The 19577-nt window shown below is 39.3% G+C and overlaps 1 protein-coding gene across 1 annotated transcript in view; it reads left to right on the forward strand.

Annotated features, from left to right (window-relative positions):
- LOC144196090 (cotranscriptional regulator ARB2A homolog) overlaps nucleotides 1-19577 on the forward strand; it is a 90701-nt gene that overhangs the window by 54557 nt on the left and 16567 nt on the right. The window contains exon 8 of the mRNA XM_077716083.1: nucleotides 3763-3882. Coding sequence (XP_077572209.1) covers nucleotides 3763-3882 — 120 coding nt within the window. The remainder of the gene's footprint in view (nucleotides 1-3762; nucleotides 3883-19577) is intronic.

Raw genomic sequence — 19577 nt, forward strand, 5'->3', positions numbered from 1 at the left:
AAAGCCAAGTCAACTGCCCACAGTATCGCCATCATTTTACCATATGTGCTATTTTGGTTGCACTGCTGTAACTGCTTAAAATATATTTCATAATTTAACATAACCGACAAATGAGTGGTTAGCACGTCATCCTCACAGTTCTGGGTTCCTGGGTTCAATCCCAGACCAGTCCTCACTGTGTGGAGTTTGGATATTCTCCCCAGATGTGAGTTTTCCCCTGCAACAATCTTAGCCCTCAAAATTAAACTTAAAGTAGCGTTGGCTACTACCGACTACCAGTGCAACAAAGTTGAGCATATTTGCTTCCTGAAATCAATGTCTAATGAGATGGCCTTTTTTCCAGTTTGGTTTTAATGGCGAAAGAGGAGGAGGAGGTGAAAGAGTAGCACAGAAGTCTGAAGTGTTTGTTGGTCAGTGTGTGTTGTGTGTTTTTGTTCGACTGATTGTTTCTTTTGTTGGTTAGACACCAGGTTTGTGTTGGCGTTGTGGGCTGTTATTCCACCGGCAGTAGCTTTCGTTCTCTCCCATGTCTGGTCTCTGCTTCTCATTACATTGAGTAAACACGGGACATGTACCGCCCTAGATTTGAAGATTCTGTGTGGGACCACATCCGCTTTAAATGTTCCCCGTGTGTGTCGGTTTGGGATGGTTCATTAGACACATCAAGTGACCCTAAAAGATGGACTGCATATGATAAGAGCAACAGTTCCACTGACGGCGATAGGCATCCAATCAATCAATTTGCACTGGGAAGGTTGGAAGTGAATATCAGACCTTCCAGTTCAAATGGATTGGACTGTCAGTGGCATGCAATGACTGAAGTAGTTACTACATTTCCATTGTTTCTTTTAAGGAGAAAACTCAAATGACAAACATCCTCTGGTAATATGTAAGGATATCCAACTGATGTCTCTATATTCTATTTTTGTGTTTTAGTTCAAGAGAAATATTTTTTATTACCCCAAAAAGATGTGAGAAGTCAAATGACATTAAAGGGCACGAAAAATGTACATTTCCCGTTAAATTCTGTGTATCACAAAACCCAATATCTCTGTCAGCTGTCCCATTTGAACTGACTTTTACATCTTGTAGTGCAAAACTAATTTCAGAATTTACTGCAGAAGAATAAACAGGAGCCACAAGACTAGATGACTATACCAAAAATAGCAGCCAATGAATTCTACACTCGTGAGAGGGAGCTTTTTCCAATTGTAATGTCTCTGTGCTCACCTTATATGTTTAGTTGTTTATCTGGAGTTAAATGGATCTGACATTATGTTTGTATTTCCCACTAGATTAGCATGAAGGGGGCTACAATGTCAGCACCCACCTCGACTCTGTGTGTGATGCAAGAGCAGGCAATACTTTGGCCTGCCCTCCTGCTATGAGGGCTGCATCTGCCAGTGGGCTTGTGTGTCTGTGGTAGGGCAGGCTAGATACAGAGATGTCTGTCTGAAAGACTGTGACATCAAAGTCTTTTGAAGCCTCGTCGCTTTCCCCTTCGCCATGTCACCCTTCATCAGAGAGGCCGGTTTTATTACTTCCTTCCCTCCCCTAGCTTTCGCTACTTCTTGTTCTTCGCATCCCTCCTTTATAATGGTGCCTGATGCAAGCCAAAATGGTTGCGTGGCATTTTCATGTGTAAGACATCTTCTCATTGAAAGATGGAGCCATTGTCTCTTTATTATTTATTCATAAATAATATAAAACCTTCATCATCGCAACTGGAATGCCTCCATTTCCATTCTTGTCCCATTCCCACTTCCCCGCCTCAAACAGTAACACGTATTTTCTGTCTTCACCCTCGGCGGCGCACAACAAAGTGACTGACGACTACCTGGAATGGTGGTGTAGAGTGAATTATCTAAACAACATTTGCATATTGCAATTATTTCCTGGGGTTAATTAGCTGCAGTGGAGCGCACCGCCCTGCGAGACCTGCCTCCTGTCACCAACTCTCTTACACACACAAGCACACACATAAATAAGTTAAAACAGCGTGTGTGTCCATATGTGCATGCCAGGGCTGTCAGAAGAATGTCCCCATCGCACACTTGTTGCCAACATCCTTCAGCTATTGTTATCCAGGGAGAGTGAGGAAGTTTTGTTTGTCTATGTTTATAGAGTGCATAGTAATCCATAATGTCACCTCAAATGATATCAAATGTGACTCTTCTCTCAACAAGATGGAGAATTCCCATTGTCTAAGTTGTAACCTCCTTGATCAAATCATCCAAAACAGTTGTTGGGTTCAAGTCCATGTCGGTCCACCTGTATGGCGTTTGCAAGTTCTCTCCAGGCCTGCGTGGGTTTGCTCTGGGTACTCCGGTTTCCTCCCACGTTCCAAAAACATGCATGTTAGACTGATTGGACACTCTAAATTGGGCAAAAACTAAGTATGAGTTTGAGCGGGAATGGTTGTCCGTCTCCTTTGTCTGCTGCGATCGTCAGGCCGCCTTGAGTCTGCGGGCATAGGCTCCAGTGACCCTAATGAGGAAAAAGCGGTTCAGAAATTAAAAAAATAGATTTCATGGTCAGTTCCTCATTTTACCAATATGGTTCTATTATCTAAGGTTGCTCTGTTTAGTAGTAGGAATTTCATTTTACAATATTTATTCGTTCATTCATTTCTGAACCGCTGAACTCACAAAGGTTGTGGGGGGGGGGGGGGGGTGTGCTGGAGTCTAACCCAGCTAACTACAAGTACCAGGCAGCTGAATTGGTGGCCAGCCAATCGCAGGTGTATGGAGGACAACCATTCAGGCCCCCCTCATGCCAAGGGGCAATTAAGAGTGATCAATCATCCTAGTCTGCTTGTTTTTGTGGTCTGGGAGAAAAACCAAAGTACCCAGAGGAAACCCACTCAACCCCAGGGAGAACATGCAAACTCCAAACGTTGAGTACCGACCTGCAATCGAACCCTTGAACCCATATCTTTGAGGCTAATGCACAAACAATTCGGTTACCGGGCTGCCACTTTTTAAAAATTAAACATAGTCTTGCTGAAATATGCGAGAATTACATTCTCAGGATGCCTCCAGTGCGGCTCTGTCAAACATTAGATCCAGTGAAATGCTGTGATTTAATGTTACAGGTGTTTGCATCTGTGCCCTGTGCAGGAATGTGTTATTTTTTTTATTGCCAGGCGTACAGTTTGATAGGTAATCAAAGTCTTGAATCAATGTCACAAGTTCATTAATGGATGCCCTTTTCAGTCCTCTCCTTTATCTATTGTCTGTGCAATCATCTATATGTCTTGAAATCTCATTTTAATTAAATAGACTGACTGTTTGCAATATATGTGGAACCAAGGTAGAATGAATGCACTCTGATATATATATTTTTTTTTCTTTCTTTATATGTACAGATTGTTTACATGTATTTTCTGCCTTATATTTTTCTTTTGACCTTTGCAAGTATTTTCCCTTGTGGTCGCCACTGGCGTTTAGATAGGGAATTGATTGAGCAACCAGTTACAAATTAAGATTTAAACGTTACCTCTCCATGCTTATTGAGTTTTACATTTAGGGCATTTGCAATATGCAAGACTTATTGATTGACTAAAGAGTGCCTCTTTATAGACATCTCCTTGGGCTACCAACACTTTCCATTTCTCTTTTGTTACCTTTCACTGTCTTGTAAAAATGTTTTCTTTCAAAGTTTGTAAAGCAACTACAATGTTTTTCTTGTCTTTTGTCTGTCTTGTCTGGACAGCCCAAAACTAAGAAAGTCAGTTTGTGTCTCTATTTTCATTTCTTTCAGGAAAATGGTTCATCTGAGGAACATGTGCTGTACGTGTGGGATCATTTTGTGGCCAAAGCTGCAGCCAAGCATGTTTTCGTCGTGGCCCACAGCTATGGAGGGCTGTCCTTTGTTGAGCTGGTCAGTGGCTGTTTTTTTCTCTTTTGATGGTTTGTTGCTTAACATGAACACATATTGTTGTGCTTGTGGCTCAGATTATCTTCACTCAGAGACCCACCAGTGCATGCATGATAATGTTTCAATGATATTGACGACAATCTATATTCAATCTATTTGAACTCTGAGCGGATGGCAGTAAATAATCCTTGCCATACCTTCTAGTCAAAATTGATTGGACGTCTATCACCATGAAGGTCAGCAAAAGGCTCAAACTGGTAAAAAAAACTATCCCTGGAATTTTTTTTATTAAATAGGATTGGGTTTATGTTTACAATTCACCTGTGGGATGTTACAAACAGGTGATTTTCTTTTTATTAATCCTCAACTTTTCTAGTCGTTTATTGGTCTTTTTAGACCCCTTGGTGTGGGTCTCAAGCTCTCACTCGCTTGATGTTGTTATATACTTATTATTATTATTCCTCCCCAATGAGTCATCGCCATATCATGGTGGTGTGTATCACATAACCAGATTAAACAAGTCAGGGACCAGACAAAGGTTGACTCATACGACCTCGTTTGACAAGTCCCAACTACGACCTTCGCTTTCCGTCAACCGGGTGCAACTCTTTTAGGCCCCACTCTGGAGCCTGGCTTGGATAGAGGGCATGATGGCGAGTGCTTGGAGACCTGTCCTGCATCCATGGAGGCTGGCCGGGCACGCCCAAAAGAGACAATGGGGGTTCCCCTCCTCACAGGCTCACCACCTGTCGGAGGAGGTCAGGTATATAGGCAGTTAGGTGGCAGCTCAAGCGGTTAGATTGCCCAATGCAAAGCTGGTTCTTGGGTTGTGGACTGTCCCTCTGCGGTCGGGAGGGAGCACGAGCTAGTGCGAGAGGTTGTGAACTTCCGATTAGATGTAGTTTGACTCAACTCTAAGCACAGCTCCCTCGGGTACCACTCCACCCAAGAGGGGTTGGACACTCGACCACTCTGGAGTTGGCCACGGTGAGAGGCAACAAGCAGGTTACATGCCTATATGTTGTGATTCACCTCTCTTTTGGGGACTTTCTTTTCTGTCTGAGGCCTTCAATACGCGTGGGCAATGATGGTATAACCTGGAGGGGTGTGATTGAGAGGAATGGGCGCCCTGATCAGAACCCAGGCGGTCTTATATTGTTTGACCTCTGCGTTCATTGCAGATTGTGAATAATGAACACCATTTTCAGCCATAAGGGTGTCCATTTGTGCACTTGGCTGCATGACACACTAGGCTACCGTTCTAAGAATGGCTTTGTATTCACGTCATCAAACTTGTGGCTGCATGTCTTGGACTTTAAGGTAAAAAAAAGGGGGTGAACATATCAATCACTACCTGCTGGCGAGATGGCTTTAATAGGGGGATGTCTCTATGTATGGGATAATTTTCTCTCAGAATACAAAAAAAAAACTTTAAATTACGAAACGCAAACTGTCAAAATTCACAACATTTCCCGAAATGCAAATACACTAGTTGTTATTTTCAAACTTTTGGACTAAATTCTGTTTATTTTATGACATTCTTTTCTTTGTAATGAAGGATTCTTTGCTTAGGTCATAATCTTTCACATAATTGACATTTTCCTTTTCCCAGCTCAGCAAGGGCGACTTTTGCCCCAGAGCTTTCAGGAATATTTTTAAAAATCCTTTTTCTTACCAACTCATTTGTCTTCCTGTTTAGTCATTTTAATTTGCCTTCTATAATTTGTGTAGTGTTTCGACCGACAGCATCAAAATCTGAGGTTTTACGAGTCACTTTTCTTCCTTTTTGTATCTCTTCTTTCCTTGTGTGTTTCCCCCACTCAGATTCTCTTATTTAAGGTCCTTGCTGGACTCTTTTAAGTCATGTCCTTGTCAAGCTAGAACGCTTTTAAATCATGCACATGCAGTACGGCGCGTGTGTATAAATACATTGAGTGCAGCTCATGCAGTATAGGGATGATAACATCAAGACAAAGAGCTGAACAAAGAGCTTTGTTCATATTAAGTGACAGTGTTCGTAAACGCCACCACCAGGTTTCCCTTGAGGCCTTACCGGTTTCTCTTGTCTATTAGTTTCCATTCCTTTACGCCTTCCAACTAATTGGGAACACACACACACACAGCTCTTACGAGTTTAGACATTTTAGCCGAATGTACTCAAATGCACAAATATGCTAAATTTAAAGCACTACATTTCGACATCAGAATGTGCTACCAACACACGTCCACACATATTCACTGCACTTATAAGCATACACTGGCACACATACACCATCTACTTAATTGAGGAGAAATTGGTCCAGCGGGATGGGGTTGGAAGTGTCTGTGTGTGTGCGTGCGTGCACTGAGCCTTGCGGGATGAACCGTTCGACACATGAGAAGACCCAGAGAAAACAAGCTGTCTGCGGGTTAATTACTGCTCCCCTTTGCAGTTAATAAATACATTTCTGATCAAGCCCATCAAAAGGGCCCGCTGTTAATTTCTCCTGCTCGCTCCCCATGCTCGGGAGCATGTTAACCCCTGTGTGGCGCGCTCAAGTGTTTCATTGCAATTTGGTTTCGTTTTAAAAACACTGCGTACGGACTAATTATAGATACATCAAAGAGGAGCTAACTGCCTTTGAATGCGAGAGCAGAAAGAAAAGCTACAGGGCAAAAGGCTGCTTGCTCTCTCTGCCTCACCCCCACCCTTTTTTCGCCCTTTTACCCTTGCACACATTCCATCTATCCATTTCAGTTAACTGTTTTAGAGCATTTTCTTTCCATTTTGATTTGGTTGTGGAGCTCTTAATGAAGATTACTCACCAGAAAACTGAAGAGAATGTTATTGCAAAAAACTGACTCCCATAGCTTTTCCCCCGTACTTTAAGAGCATACCTGTCTGTACATCTATTTGGGTTGCACAATAAATTAGACATTGGACATTCTTTCTTGCATTGGCGGTCATATACATCCTCCTCATTTTGACTGGGAGTCTTCATCATGCGGTTAATGGCAGTGAAATTAACATTTGTTAGTAATTCCTCTTGTTGGGGAACACAATTGAAAAATGGAATTGTATCATTTTCTCTGTAACAACACAATATATACAACAATGGGAAAATGCCAAACTCCTAACTTTAATTTACCATTATCCATATCTAACTAAATGTAGTAGCGTAATTGAATGAATGCTTTTGCAGCTCTAAACTTACTACGTGGGTATATATTGAACAGTCCCTCCAAAAAGTCCATTGTTTATCATTCGCAAGCGATTTAGTAAGTCCTTGGTTACAAACCAAGACGAGATAATGAAGATTTCAGTGGATATAAAAGTGACAGTGATTAAAAGACTGCCCCAAATTATTCAAATATTGTTGCTACGTTCTCTTACACAAGTTATAGCTGTCACTCCAAACGTTTTGGTCATGTTCCGTAAGAGTTGTCTATCCCAGTTTCACCTATATAGTCTCAAAGAAAATTAAAGCGCAGTCCTGTTGGAAAGGATGTGGCAGCATTATATAAGATCTTATATAAGAATGCATCTGTCTCTTGGCGCAACTGTGTGGGTGCCAACCAGCCAGCCGCTGTAACAGTTCCTCAATAAGTATAGAAATGAACAGATTCATACTGTATGCGATGAACAGTTTGGCCAAATGTTTGTACGTGGCAATCAGTTTTGTATTTATTTAATCTCATTTACATGTTTTCAAGTGTCCGTTTTCCACCCTAAACTATGAAGGAGCGGAAGGGGCAGCCTGATCAAAATAGAGAGTCTAAATTGGCAAAGTTAGTTATACTTAACACCACATTTTTTTTCCTTGCATCCCCACGTGATTTCTTTTTGTTTCTATTTCTTTTGTCCCCTCTCGCCCGGTTGGGGTGACCCTCGGGGCAGCAGCCGGGCCAACACTGCACTTGCGCTGGACTCTCGCTTCATGACCAACATGGCAACGGCCGGTTGGAAAAACTCTCCCGCTTCCATTCGCCTTCCTGTCTTTTGTTGGATGGCACCAAGTATTTTGTATTACTTTATTGATTAGGATTTTTTGGTATTTAAGATGACCTTCAATAATCTTAATTTCCTAATGTAATTAATGAAGTATATCCAACTGTTTATCTAATCAGGGCAACAAAATGAATTAGGTCTTGAAAGACACTTTCACGAATGGAAATGCAAATTAAGTTCTTGTAGTCTCATAACAGTCCAGATTGATGAATTGATAATGGGATTTTCCAGGAACGTCTCAATAAGGATATTTCTCTTAAAAGGCTTCTTTTTAGTTTTTCTTTGGTATAGAAGATTCCCATTTCCACAAAGCTTCCTGTTTGCGCTTACCTACGCTAAGCACATCCTGTACTAAGCCCGCTGCTCAATGCACAAACATGAAACTGATGGATCTTTTTTTTTTTTTGACATTACAAAGATCCCAGTCAGACTGCACCCGGGTTTATGCCATAAAATCTCTTCCTTTAAATGTGCCAAACTGGGCGCAGGGGGGGAATTGACTGTGTTATTGTTCAATTTCTCTTGGATGCAAATCCAGAGTATTGCAAGCTGCCACTAATTATACTTTTAATTTCAGTGTTGACAGATTTTTGACATTTCGACACACATGTTCACCTTGTAGGTAGTTTATCAACATTTTAACTTATATGATGGCATTTACCACAATAGGTGTCTAATCAATTGTGACTGGAAGGGCTGACAGTGAATTCTACTTGTGACAAACTAAAAATTCAATAAATCTATTAAATACAAAAAGACACTAAGGAAAACTCTTTTCAAATAGTTTATATGCCCATTTTACCACTCTTTACGTTACTATCATGACTACTGCTATTGGTGGAGCTAAAGAAATGCCAAAAAAGATGTTTTGTTTAGTTTTTTTCCTCAAGGTTTTCCACAGCTGGCAGGCTTGCAAGCGGTGAAGCATTTTGCCGTTTTCTCTGAAAATGTCTGTGTGTTTGTGTGTGTGTGTGTGTGTGTGTGTGTGTGTGTGTGTGTGTGTGTGTGTGTGTGTGTGTGTGTGTGTGTGTGTGTGTGTGTGTGTGTGTGTGTGTGTGTGTGTGTGTGTGTGTGTGTGTGTGTGTGTGTGTGTGTGTGTGTGTGTGTGTGTGTGCGCATTGTTCCACGAGTGGCTACACAGATAGTCTATGGAGTTACGTGTGTATTGTGCATTTACACGCATGTGCGCATCTGTGTGTCAGTTGTAGCCCGCAGAAGCCTGCATCACCCTAAACAGAACAGCTTGGTGGTTAGCAGCTATCAGAGCCGCGTTAGGGGAGGAAAAGAAGAGGAGAGGGTGCGAGGCGATGATAAATGACTGAGGCACACTAGCAGAAATTAGTGGAGCCATATGCAAAGCTGTGGCGTTTTGTTTGATGTGAAACAAAAGGACCACCCTGACAAAAGTGCCTGTCGGCCCTCACAGCGGGACGGCAGCCCTAAGGACAGACACCACCATCAGCAGCACTGAGAAAGTGTTTGTGTGTGTGTCGCCATGCATGGCGCTTCTTTCCACCCGGCTCTATATAATATAATGTATATTATCCCCTCTGTTTTGTGAGTCGTTCATAATGACATACACGCCGAGCCCATTGTACGTCGGCAAAAGACACGGTTTCCTCCCTCGCTGCACTACAGTGTATTTGCTCTATTAACCGAGTGAAATATAGACGTCTAATTTCCTGGCGAATGAATAGGCATCTTTGAGAGCAGCTCTCCTCTTAACATGAGGATGTAAATTGAACTGTTTAAATGTCACGGCTAGCAAGCTGATTTGATTTGAATTGATTTGCTTGTTTCTGGAGAAAAGAGCTCCCTTGCCAAACCTTAGCGGTGCTGGATGCTACAGATAGACCAAGGTCTTTTTTTTTTTTGGCTCAACAACACATTGTAGGGCTTGTGAATTCTTCTATCTTCTGTGATTATGTACAAATGGCCTTCATTTGCCATCCATTTCAAAGCTGTAGTGCTGCATTGTGACTTGAGGCAGATGACGCAGACCAAATTACAGCGGGTTCGCCGCCTGAAAAGGATACTCCCACAATAGGCTTTGTGAAGTATTCCCTTCAATGCAACACCATTATGCTCACCTTTGTTGGTGTTTCTCGCTATGTTTTGGGAGCATTTCTAGATTACATTTGTAGTAGGAATGGGGGGTTGGACTCATCTTGAGCTTTTCAATATCGCTGGGAATTGCTTGTTTTGTGGTTTGTGTTGGATTCATTTTTAATTGAGCCCATTTCATTATATCTTTTTGTGTCCATGTGTGCTTACAAGAAAATCAACGCTCATAAAAAAGTATCATAATAATACTCCTTTTGCTGACATGTATCGTTTATTTCTAGCTAGGCTATCCATGCTTTGTAATTTTGGCTATATCGATGGAGTTACAAAATAACATTTTCCCCAAAATTTTCAAATCCGTCATTTATTCACTCAAATACACAGAGTCCTAAACATTTTTCAAAGTGGATGTACTTCCTATTTTTCTGAATAATGTGGCCGGAAGCAGACCAGCTGAGGTGCTTTGTTAACAATTGAATAATACATTTTCTCTCATCATTAAAATGTACTTTATTGGCACTTCCCTACAAAGTCAAAGGTACCAAAATCTGGTTTAGTGACCATGGTGTTACTGTGCTTTCTTTATTGGCCAGAAATCGCCTTTGACCTGAACCCTATAGAAAATCAATGGGATACACCAGACCCAACAATACATAAATATTGATCTGAAGGCAGCCATCAAGGCAATCTTGGCCTCTACCTCCATTACACCTAGTTTCATGTCCTGCTTGTCATTCGCACACTCAAATTTGTTTACATTTTTGTGAATGCTAGCATTGGAGCTAAAATTAGTTTTTTTATCATTTGTATTATATGATTGTCAGATTTACCAAGATGCTGAATTACAGATATTTTATTTTCTACAGGCTATAGTCATCAAAAGTACAAAAATATTTATTTAAATAATGCTCTTTAATGAAGTTTTCACAATATTCACATTTTTAAGTTGGACTTTGAATTCAAAGTTATCCACTTTACGGGTTATAAACAGTTGATAGTGTAAGCAAATTCAATTGGAACTACAAAGTGTAATAAATTGGCTGAAGTAAAAATATTGCACTTATTGCAAAACAAACAGACACAAATTAAAATTTTCATTCAATTCGGTGTATCTGTGACGGCTCGCATGACTTTATTTATATAGACCTTACTCGTTCTTTTTCATTTAGTTTTCTTTGTTTGGTCTTATGAAGGTCAGCCAGTGAGACATTCCACAAGCATGGTCAATGTAAATTTCAATGCAGCTGAATAATTAAATTCACATTGTGAAACATATTCACTGCCCTTCACGACGACTGATGTCTAATCCATTGTGATCCAAAAATGTTAAATTTTCATTTCAACTGGGAGGACTGCCTGTGAATGTGAATGTTTAGTGTCACTGACAGTGGTAGAGGCCCCATCCATTTTAACTTGCCTGGCAGTTATCCTTCGATGCCAGTCTCCTTATGTCAAAATGGTATGGACATCTAGCCAAAATGAATCGGATGTCCATTATTTAATAGTTTATTATTTCATCATCAGAGAAAGGGCTTGTTTGTAATGTCTAAGGATCTTGTTTGACTGGTCAAGCCCTCTTCTCTGTCGGTTTGTCAAAAGACACTGATGTTGCCATGGGGATGTAATAGAAACTCATCTCCGACAAGTATTATTGAGGGTACCATTCATAAGTCGCTCTTTTGTCGCCCGCCTTATTTTCCTGTGTCAGAAATGAAATTTCAATTTGTTCTCAAGGCTCCAAGGATTGTTCTTGACCATCAAAATCCACACATCATTACTAATTCTTTTCAACATGTTTTTTTAGCCACTTTGTAATGTAAGAAGCCCACCTCGTTAATATGAACTTCAGCGAAATCTTAAGGGATTCATCATTACATATTTACTGGCTGAGGCTGATCTCGCTGTAAGGTCCTACCCTCGTCCCATTGATCTAGTGCGCATGTTCACTCCCGAGGTTACGGGACGTGCTTCCATTTGCATAAGGCCCTGGGCAAGGTTCTTTCCACCATTGATTGGCCTGTCCATGAGCGCCTCGTGCCTTCTCACATTGATCACTTTGTTTTTTCCCGGAGACAGTGTTACCCAGAGTTCAGATGCAGCTGTGGTTCAGCTGACCTGTCGGAAGATGGAGAGACGTCACCACAGAGTGGTGTCATGAAAGATTGAAACATGAAAGAACGTATTTCCTGCATTTTCTTTTATCATCCACATTTGTTTCATAGCATTTTAAAATCGTAGAAGACGTATGGACCATATACTGGTGTACTTAATTTAAATTTCATTCATTATCTCATGTGTGGTTTAACAAGCAAATGAGCTTCCCTTTTACACTTATCCTCAGTGGCAAACGTAGGCCTCAAATCCCCATAATGCACCCCGTCTCTTTGTTCCACCGCACAAGAGCAGTATGCCGCTTTGTCTGTAACTCTCCAGATTCCCCTCACCCGTAGCCTCCGAAACAAGGTAGTGCTTTCTTTTCTTTCCTCTTCTTCTGACCTTCCCTAATCTGCCAACCCTATCTGTTTGAGTCGCCTAAGTTTTTTCTGTGGAATCAGTTTGCATTTTTAACTTTTTCAAATGAGAAAAAGTCATCTTTTTTTTCTGCTAACCTAATTTTTCGTGAATGCTTTGCTCTGTATAAGTTTTTACCCTATGTAGGGCCAGAGGCTTTTTTTTGTATTTTATGAAAACAAAAGATTGTTGATGAGTTTGATAAACAACAACTTCGTGACAACCTCATCTCTCGATACATTGACATCGCATCGGGTAATTTAGGCCTGAATATTATTATATAGTAGACATGTGGACACTCGTTCGCAAATATATGATTTTATATATTTTTAATTACTAATTATTATTGGATTCTTGTATCATTTTTATGAATACATTTAATTATAAATTATTACAATGAGATTTAACAGCAAAAGCATGTTTCTTTGCTATTGATGGCACTAGATGTGCAATCCATTTCCATTGTCACAGTAGGAATTGATAATTTGATGCCAATCGCTCTTAATCCAAGCAGATTGGACATCTGGCACTGTTTATGGCAAGCAATGAGTTGCATGAGTGCCATAATTTTAACTGTCTAAAAAGTGGTTAGATATTTGGAAAATCTTACATTTTTGACAAATGACATCCATGACATGACATTTTGGTTTTCATCTCCGGTCATTGTGACTAACTTTTTGTTTCACATCAAATTATTTCAGTACATTCAATCTTTTTTCTCTCTTTGTTTTGATAAAATCTCTGGGGGATTTTTACTTTCTGAGCAACACCCCATTGAATTCAATTTTGAAACGAAATGGCGTATTGTCCTTTAAAAAAATGTCGATATTGTCAATTTTTTTCCCCCTCTATTCTATCATTTGCATATGTGTTCATTTTTTCTCTCATGGTGTCTTTCATTTCTCCTCATTGTGGCATTTCGAGGCGTTCACCTGCTGCGTCTGGGTGAGTCAGATGGTTATGACCCAGGTCACCTTCACCAGCAAGGGAATATGGCGGTTTGACGGGAGCTTTGAATGTGCCACAGATGACATGTTGACAGCTCCAATGAATCGCTTGTCACTTGTCATTTTTCCTCCCCCTCCGTGCTAATTCCTCCATAAGAACACATACGATACACATGCAGAATCTTTTGAGCAAGTGCATTTGCAAATTGCCGCGTGGGCATGGCTTGAATTCATCACATTCAATCTAGTTCGCTTTTCGGGCCATCTTGATTGTGAATGGTTTCACTCTGACTTGAATGTAGCCAGAAGAATACGTCTCAGGAACTGAAAAGAGGGACCAGCTTTTCTTGGAAAGCTGCGATGAACAGCTCAGCAGATTCTGGTGCAAATGTCAGTGAACTCAGTGACTTCGAGGTTGAAGTTTAGCTGGCGAACTCTGGCCTTAATGTCAATGCGCGACCTCCTTTTTGCATGCTGATCATGGCATTGTTTGTACATAGATTTCAGTTCCATTCTGTTTTTTTTTATTCTGTGATCGACAGCAAAGGAAAAAAAAATAGCCCTCAATCACTTTTCTGTGCTTTGAATTCACCGTTTTGCCTCTGAGCTGCTCTATGTGCTGCCTTATATCTTCTATTACTTATAGCAAGCCTATGTTTAAATCCTTTATGACACTTTTTTTCCAGAGGCGTGTTTTAGTTATGTACTTGCGGTAAAACATATTTAATTTTTTAAGCCCAGAAACCTGACTGTGAAAGGAGATGAACTGTTTTATGTGCCATTTTAGAGCTTTATGTGGTGTGAAATACGATGAGGGTTGTAAAAGAGCCAAAAGGAAGGTAGAGAGAGGACGGAGGGACTGACATGGTGTGTTGAAAAGCTTGCTATGAAGCTACGAGTCAGAGAATCACTGGAGGGAACACCTTGTTTCACGGTGCTACATGCCTGTCCCCAAAAATATAGTTATCATGCATATATCCATTTGTAAGGCAAATGACAGCCTGATTAGTTTTGCTCTTAGTTTTTGTTACATTTTCTGTTGCAAGGGGGAATTTTTTGTTGCTGATTTCTTTTTAATACCTTAGTTTTTAGTGCATTCACCATTTTTTAATATTGCCATTTTTGTGGTATTTGATATAGACATATGTTCACCCAGTGTCAGTTTACATTTTCAGTCTTTTGCATTATTATTTTAAATTGTTGTCAATGTTAGCTAATTGAAGTTAAGTAATTTAACACATTTTGGAGCACCTTGGCAGCAGAGTATCGCCATTGTCTGTCTGTTTTTGCACTTGTCTAAACCATAGCATAATAGGTATCATTTTACTACAAATAGGTCATTCGTGACTGTTTTCAAGTGTCTGCTGTTAACCACTGTTAAAATATAGTTCTGCAATATTTATTCAATGCTCAAAAAAATGAATCTTAAATTGCAAAAGACAAAAGTACAGTCAAATTATAAAAGAGAAAGTGTTTGCATAAATGCAATTAACCAATTTTTGCCTGTTATTATTATTATTATTATTATTATTATTATTATTATTATTATTATTATTATTATTATTATTATTATTATTATTATTATTATTATTATTATTATTATTATTATTATTATTATTATTATTATTATTATTATTATTATTATTATTATTATTTTATAATATTTAAAAAATATAACAGCCGAAGACCAAATCACTTTCATCTCGGTGACAATATTAACATTTGGTATAAAAGTAGGGCTGACATGACCGAAAAGATATATGTAGACACCAGGACTCAATTACTTTATGCCTATTTAATTTTGTTTGTTTGTTTTGGGGTTTTTTTTGCTTTTCACTTTTTTCAGTTTTGAATATCAGGTGACAACAATGACATTTAAATTAGGAGGATTGCTTTGATGCCTGTGTTTAAATTCCATTGATGGTGTTAGACATCCAATCCAGTTTGACAGTAAGAGACTGGCAGCAAGTGTTCACTGCCCGCCTCTCCCAGTCAAAATGGATTAGACATCTAGCGCCGTCAATGGCAGCCAGTGTGTTTGTGTGGTTACCTCTTGTTGACGCTAGTTTATTTGGTCTAGTTTCTGTCAGACACTAGGGGGCACTGCCAGTCCTTTGCTACCAATTGCCTCTGTGGGCTTCAAAACAAGCCTGTTTATAGAAATGTGTGCCTTGTGTGCGCTGGAAAAACAGTCCCTCGGTCTGTAATGGATGACACGGAGCTGCTTTCAGACAGGCAGGCAGCACGTCTCCAGTGGTCGCCGGGGCCCGCACTCTCCTCTGTGCCTCTTTGCCCCCCACCCACCCCCCGTTCAAAAACCGCCATTTCGTCTAGCTAAATCCAGGTCTGTGGGCTAATGAAAAGGGCTCGAGAGGAGCGACAAGTCATCTTCTAGACACTTGTGCTCACCTCTAACCCTTAGAGACCCATTCAGTATGACAGCCCAACACCGCACTTGTCGCTTTGCCTACGTTGGCCCTCCGTCCCATGGGTCACGTGGCAATGTCTGGCTGCCTGGTCGACACCGAACACTCCTCACCAAGCTGCCGTTACACAAAAGTAGGGAAAGCAAGTGGACTTAAACAGCGCTATTGTTTAGACAAAAAAAGGTTTAAGTTCAGTGGTGAAAAAGCAATGATTTCACGGAGAACAGTCTTGATTCTTCTGAGTGTATTTCTTCATCCCGCGTCTTGAAAGTTTCTTTTCCTTAGGCAAAAACAAACAAAAAAACTAAATTAAAATGATCAGTTATAGACCACATTTATGCAATAATGATGAAAGAATTCTCCAATCAAATTACACAATTAAACAATGTGAAACACTGGTTAGCAATGAATAAACGTCAATATTGTCTTTGCCCGATTTATTTAAATAACTTACAAAGTTCAAACATTTCTTTAAAAATGGGTTAGAGGGAGAAATGATTTTTAAAGAAAGATTTTAACAAAGTGGAAACCTTGCACTAGATTTGGACACTGTAAACATAGGCCTAAATTATGCATCAGAAAAAAACTAATTTAAAGTGTGCAGAGGTTTACATTTAACAAAACATGTATAACAAAGTATAAGTTGTCCACTTTTATCAACTTTCCTACTGGAAGAAATCTAAACATTCAATCAGGCAAATAGATGCAGTTTATATCTTTAAATTATCTGCACCTCACTCTTTATTCTGTGTAAAAAAAATGGAAGTCTTTGAAGGCTTCTGTGAATTCTGCAATCGCAGAATTGTGTACTATTCAGTATTGACTTTCAACTTGGAAGTAGTGCAAGTGTTTTGTTTCAGATGTGGATTATGTCTTAACTTTTTGCACAGTTTCCTTATGGCCACCCCACTATGTGATTTTGATTTTATTATTATTCTCGGTAAGCAGACAGATGATGAGGGATGTTTTGATTGAGCTAATTGGCAGCTCCCACCCTGGCAGTGTGTGGATGGGGCTGGTCCACTTGAAGTACCGCTATTGTTTTGAGGTGTCAAACCCAAACAGAACAAAGACGACAGGAGAAATGTCCTATGCGTGCTCATCAGTGCATTGCAAGGGAAGCGTTCACACTAACAGACGCCCACAAATTATATATACATAAATATATGTAGTATATTTGAATGCACATTCGTCAAGATGCACACATCAAATGTTATTACCTGGAATCGTCATGGCACACACACGCAAAGTCTTACATAAACAACTATAAAATGACAAGATAATTACCGAATCCAAAGTACCAAGAGCGTAAATGCCTTTCTGTGAGATAAACTAATAAATATACTGTTTTCCTTTTGAATGTTCACCAGCGAAGGCTCTAATTAGCATACTCCAAGTAAAACCTGACAGAGTAGTTAAAAAGGTAATTTTACTACAAGTTGAAGTTTGGGTGAGGAAAGGGGTCAATGCGTTTCCCTCCAACAACCCCCTCCTCCCCTGATGCAACACTCTCACACTTTAATGGTTTATTCACGGTTTTCCAGGACTTTTTGCATGATTGACTGACAAGGTCTTTTTCTGAAATAGCATCTTCAGTAATGAGAAATAATTGACTCCCTAATCAAAAAGGGGGTTGATGGAATCCACAAACCTAGCTGTAATCTTCTGTGGCATTTCCAGGAGAAATGACAGTCCTTATAGCTTCAGGCGCTATACCACTTTGATTTAATTGCTTTTTTTAATAAGATTAATAATATACTTTATCGTGAATTGTGTATGGCAGTACATACTGTGCTTGACAGTATTACTTACTTACCCTTGCTCCAGTTCTTAGAAATCAACAGTTGCTGTTATTTTATTTGATATATTTTTTATTTGCTACTTTGGATCAAAATCTTCCTAGAGACTGTACCGTAATAAAAGTAATGAAAACCAAATGCAAACATACAGTAATTTTAGTACGCTTTTGAAAAGCTTTATTTCATTTTATTCATTCTGTACAAAGCACTTTAACACTAATTTTATTTCAATTTACAGTACTCTCATCAAATTTACTTTGCTAAAGCCAATAATTTATTTGGTTTCAATAATACCAGTTTGGAATGTGTCAAACTAAAACGTCAAATAATATCTATGTATGGTTATACCTTTTGGAGGGCAAGTGACACTTCTGTGTACTTTAAAACAATTTAAGTTCGGAAAAATGTTATCCCCACATATGTGGAGGCTATACTATTTTTCAAATGTTCAATAATTATTGTGTTTATAAGATGTTTTTTTGATAAATAAAATTAGAACTTAATAAAATGCTAAAAAAACAACAACAAATCAGTCGAATTAAATTGAATGAGACCAGCAATACACTCTGGCTTTAGACTCAAATAACAAAAAAAGAGTTAGTATTCTTTTCTGTCATTGTACTTAACTAATGTTCTGCCATAAACAACAATTACCTTTCAAATGATTTAAACATTCCTTTATTCACTGCCAGCCCCCCAGTTCAAATGGATTGGGCATGTAGGGCTGTCAATTGCGGTCAATACGTTCCCCAAAAAGGATTAACACAAATTATATTCAGGTTTTTTTTTTAAATGAAATTGTGTTTGAACAAATAGTCTGTACAATGTTTTTTTATACATCTATATTTTTACAAACTGCTTAAATATAATATGTTAATCATATACCACTCTTTAAATTAGTTTGTAAAATGAGAACTGCCTTGAATCTTGCAAAGTGCTTGCTCGATATTGCAAATTAACTTGTGTTGTTACCTGCGAGTTAGTCCAATTTCTAAAATGTCTTAACCTCCTTTTCATCTAGAAAAGAGTATTTTAATCATGGCTTGTGGCAATGAAAAGTTAATGGAAGATGGCCACATATCTTCATTAATTTCTCCTGTATTTTTGGCACTCGTAAGTCTTTCCCTTGAGTACTTGTGGATTAAACAACCTGTTTCTTTAATAATGACCATCCCACCCCTCAGGTAAAATAGTCAAGCAAATAAGACATTTAAGAGCATAAGAGAATAACTTTTTCCTCACTTATTTTGTATTACTTTTAACCGTGACATTCATTCATTCTGCACGTTTGGCATGAGGTTGCTACTCATTCAGGGATGGCTGAAGTAGCTCTAAAAGTTAATCTTCCTCTTGCAGCGTTGATGACCCCTCCACAGACAATGCACAAACATGCAGTCCCCCGTCTTCAAACCTACACACGTATACACACTTAAACCTGTTTGTGCATAGCAGCAGGCGCCTCCAGATTTGTTGTTTTCCTATTTAGTTGTCTTCTTCACAGCTAAGGTGAAAATTTATTGCCGCCATTAACTTCATTTTTCCACTTTTTTTTTTTTTTTTACAAACACTGCTCATGAACTTATCATTTCTCATTGTGTTTGTTTATTTTTGTTTCTTCCTTGTAAAGTTTTCACAAAAACTGCGAGTGAATTTTTGGGTTGAAAATTCCTACTGCATAAAGTCATTTAGAAATGGCAGCCCACCTGCCAACTTTGGTTAGATAACCCAGAAAAAGAGTGTAACCCTTTTTTTGGGATGTGTGTTAATATGTGCAAATGTGATTGCACGATACACACTGCTGCTTTGACTGAGAGAGAAAACAATCCTTTCTGAAGTGACACGCACATCATCTTTACCATCAGGAAGGCAATCGAGAGCATACATCCGTGCGTGCATACACGTGCATGATGGATATTTTAAGGGTTAATTTGGGTGTAATTTGAATTTTAATCATATATTGGGG

Source organism: Stigmatopora nigra, chromosome 4 (assembly GCF_051989575.1).
Source record: "Stigmatopora nigra isolate UIUO_SnigA chromosome 4, RoL_Snig_1.1, whole genome shotgun sequence".
Classification (NCBI taxonomy): Eukaryota; Metazoa; Chordata; class Actinopteri; order Syngnathiformes; family Syngnathidae; genus Stigmatopora; species Stigmatopora nigra.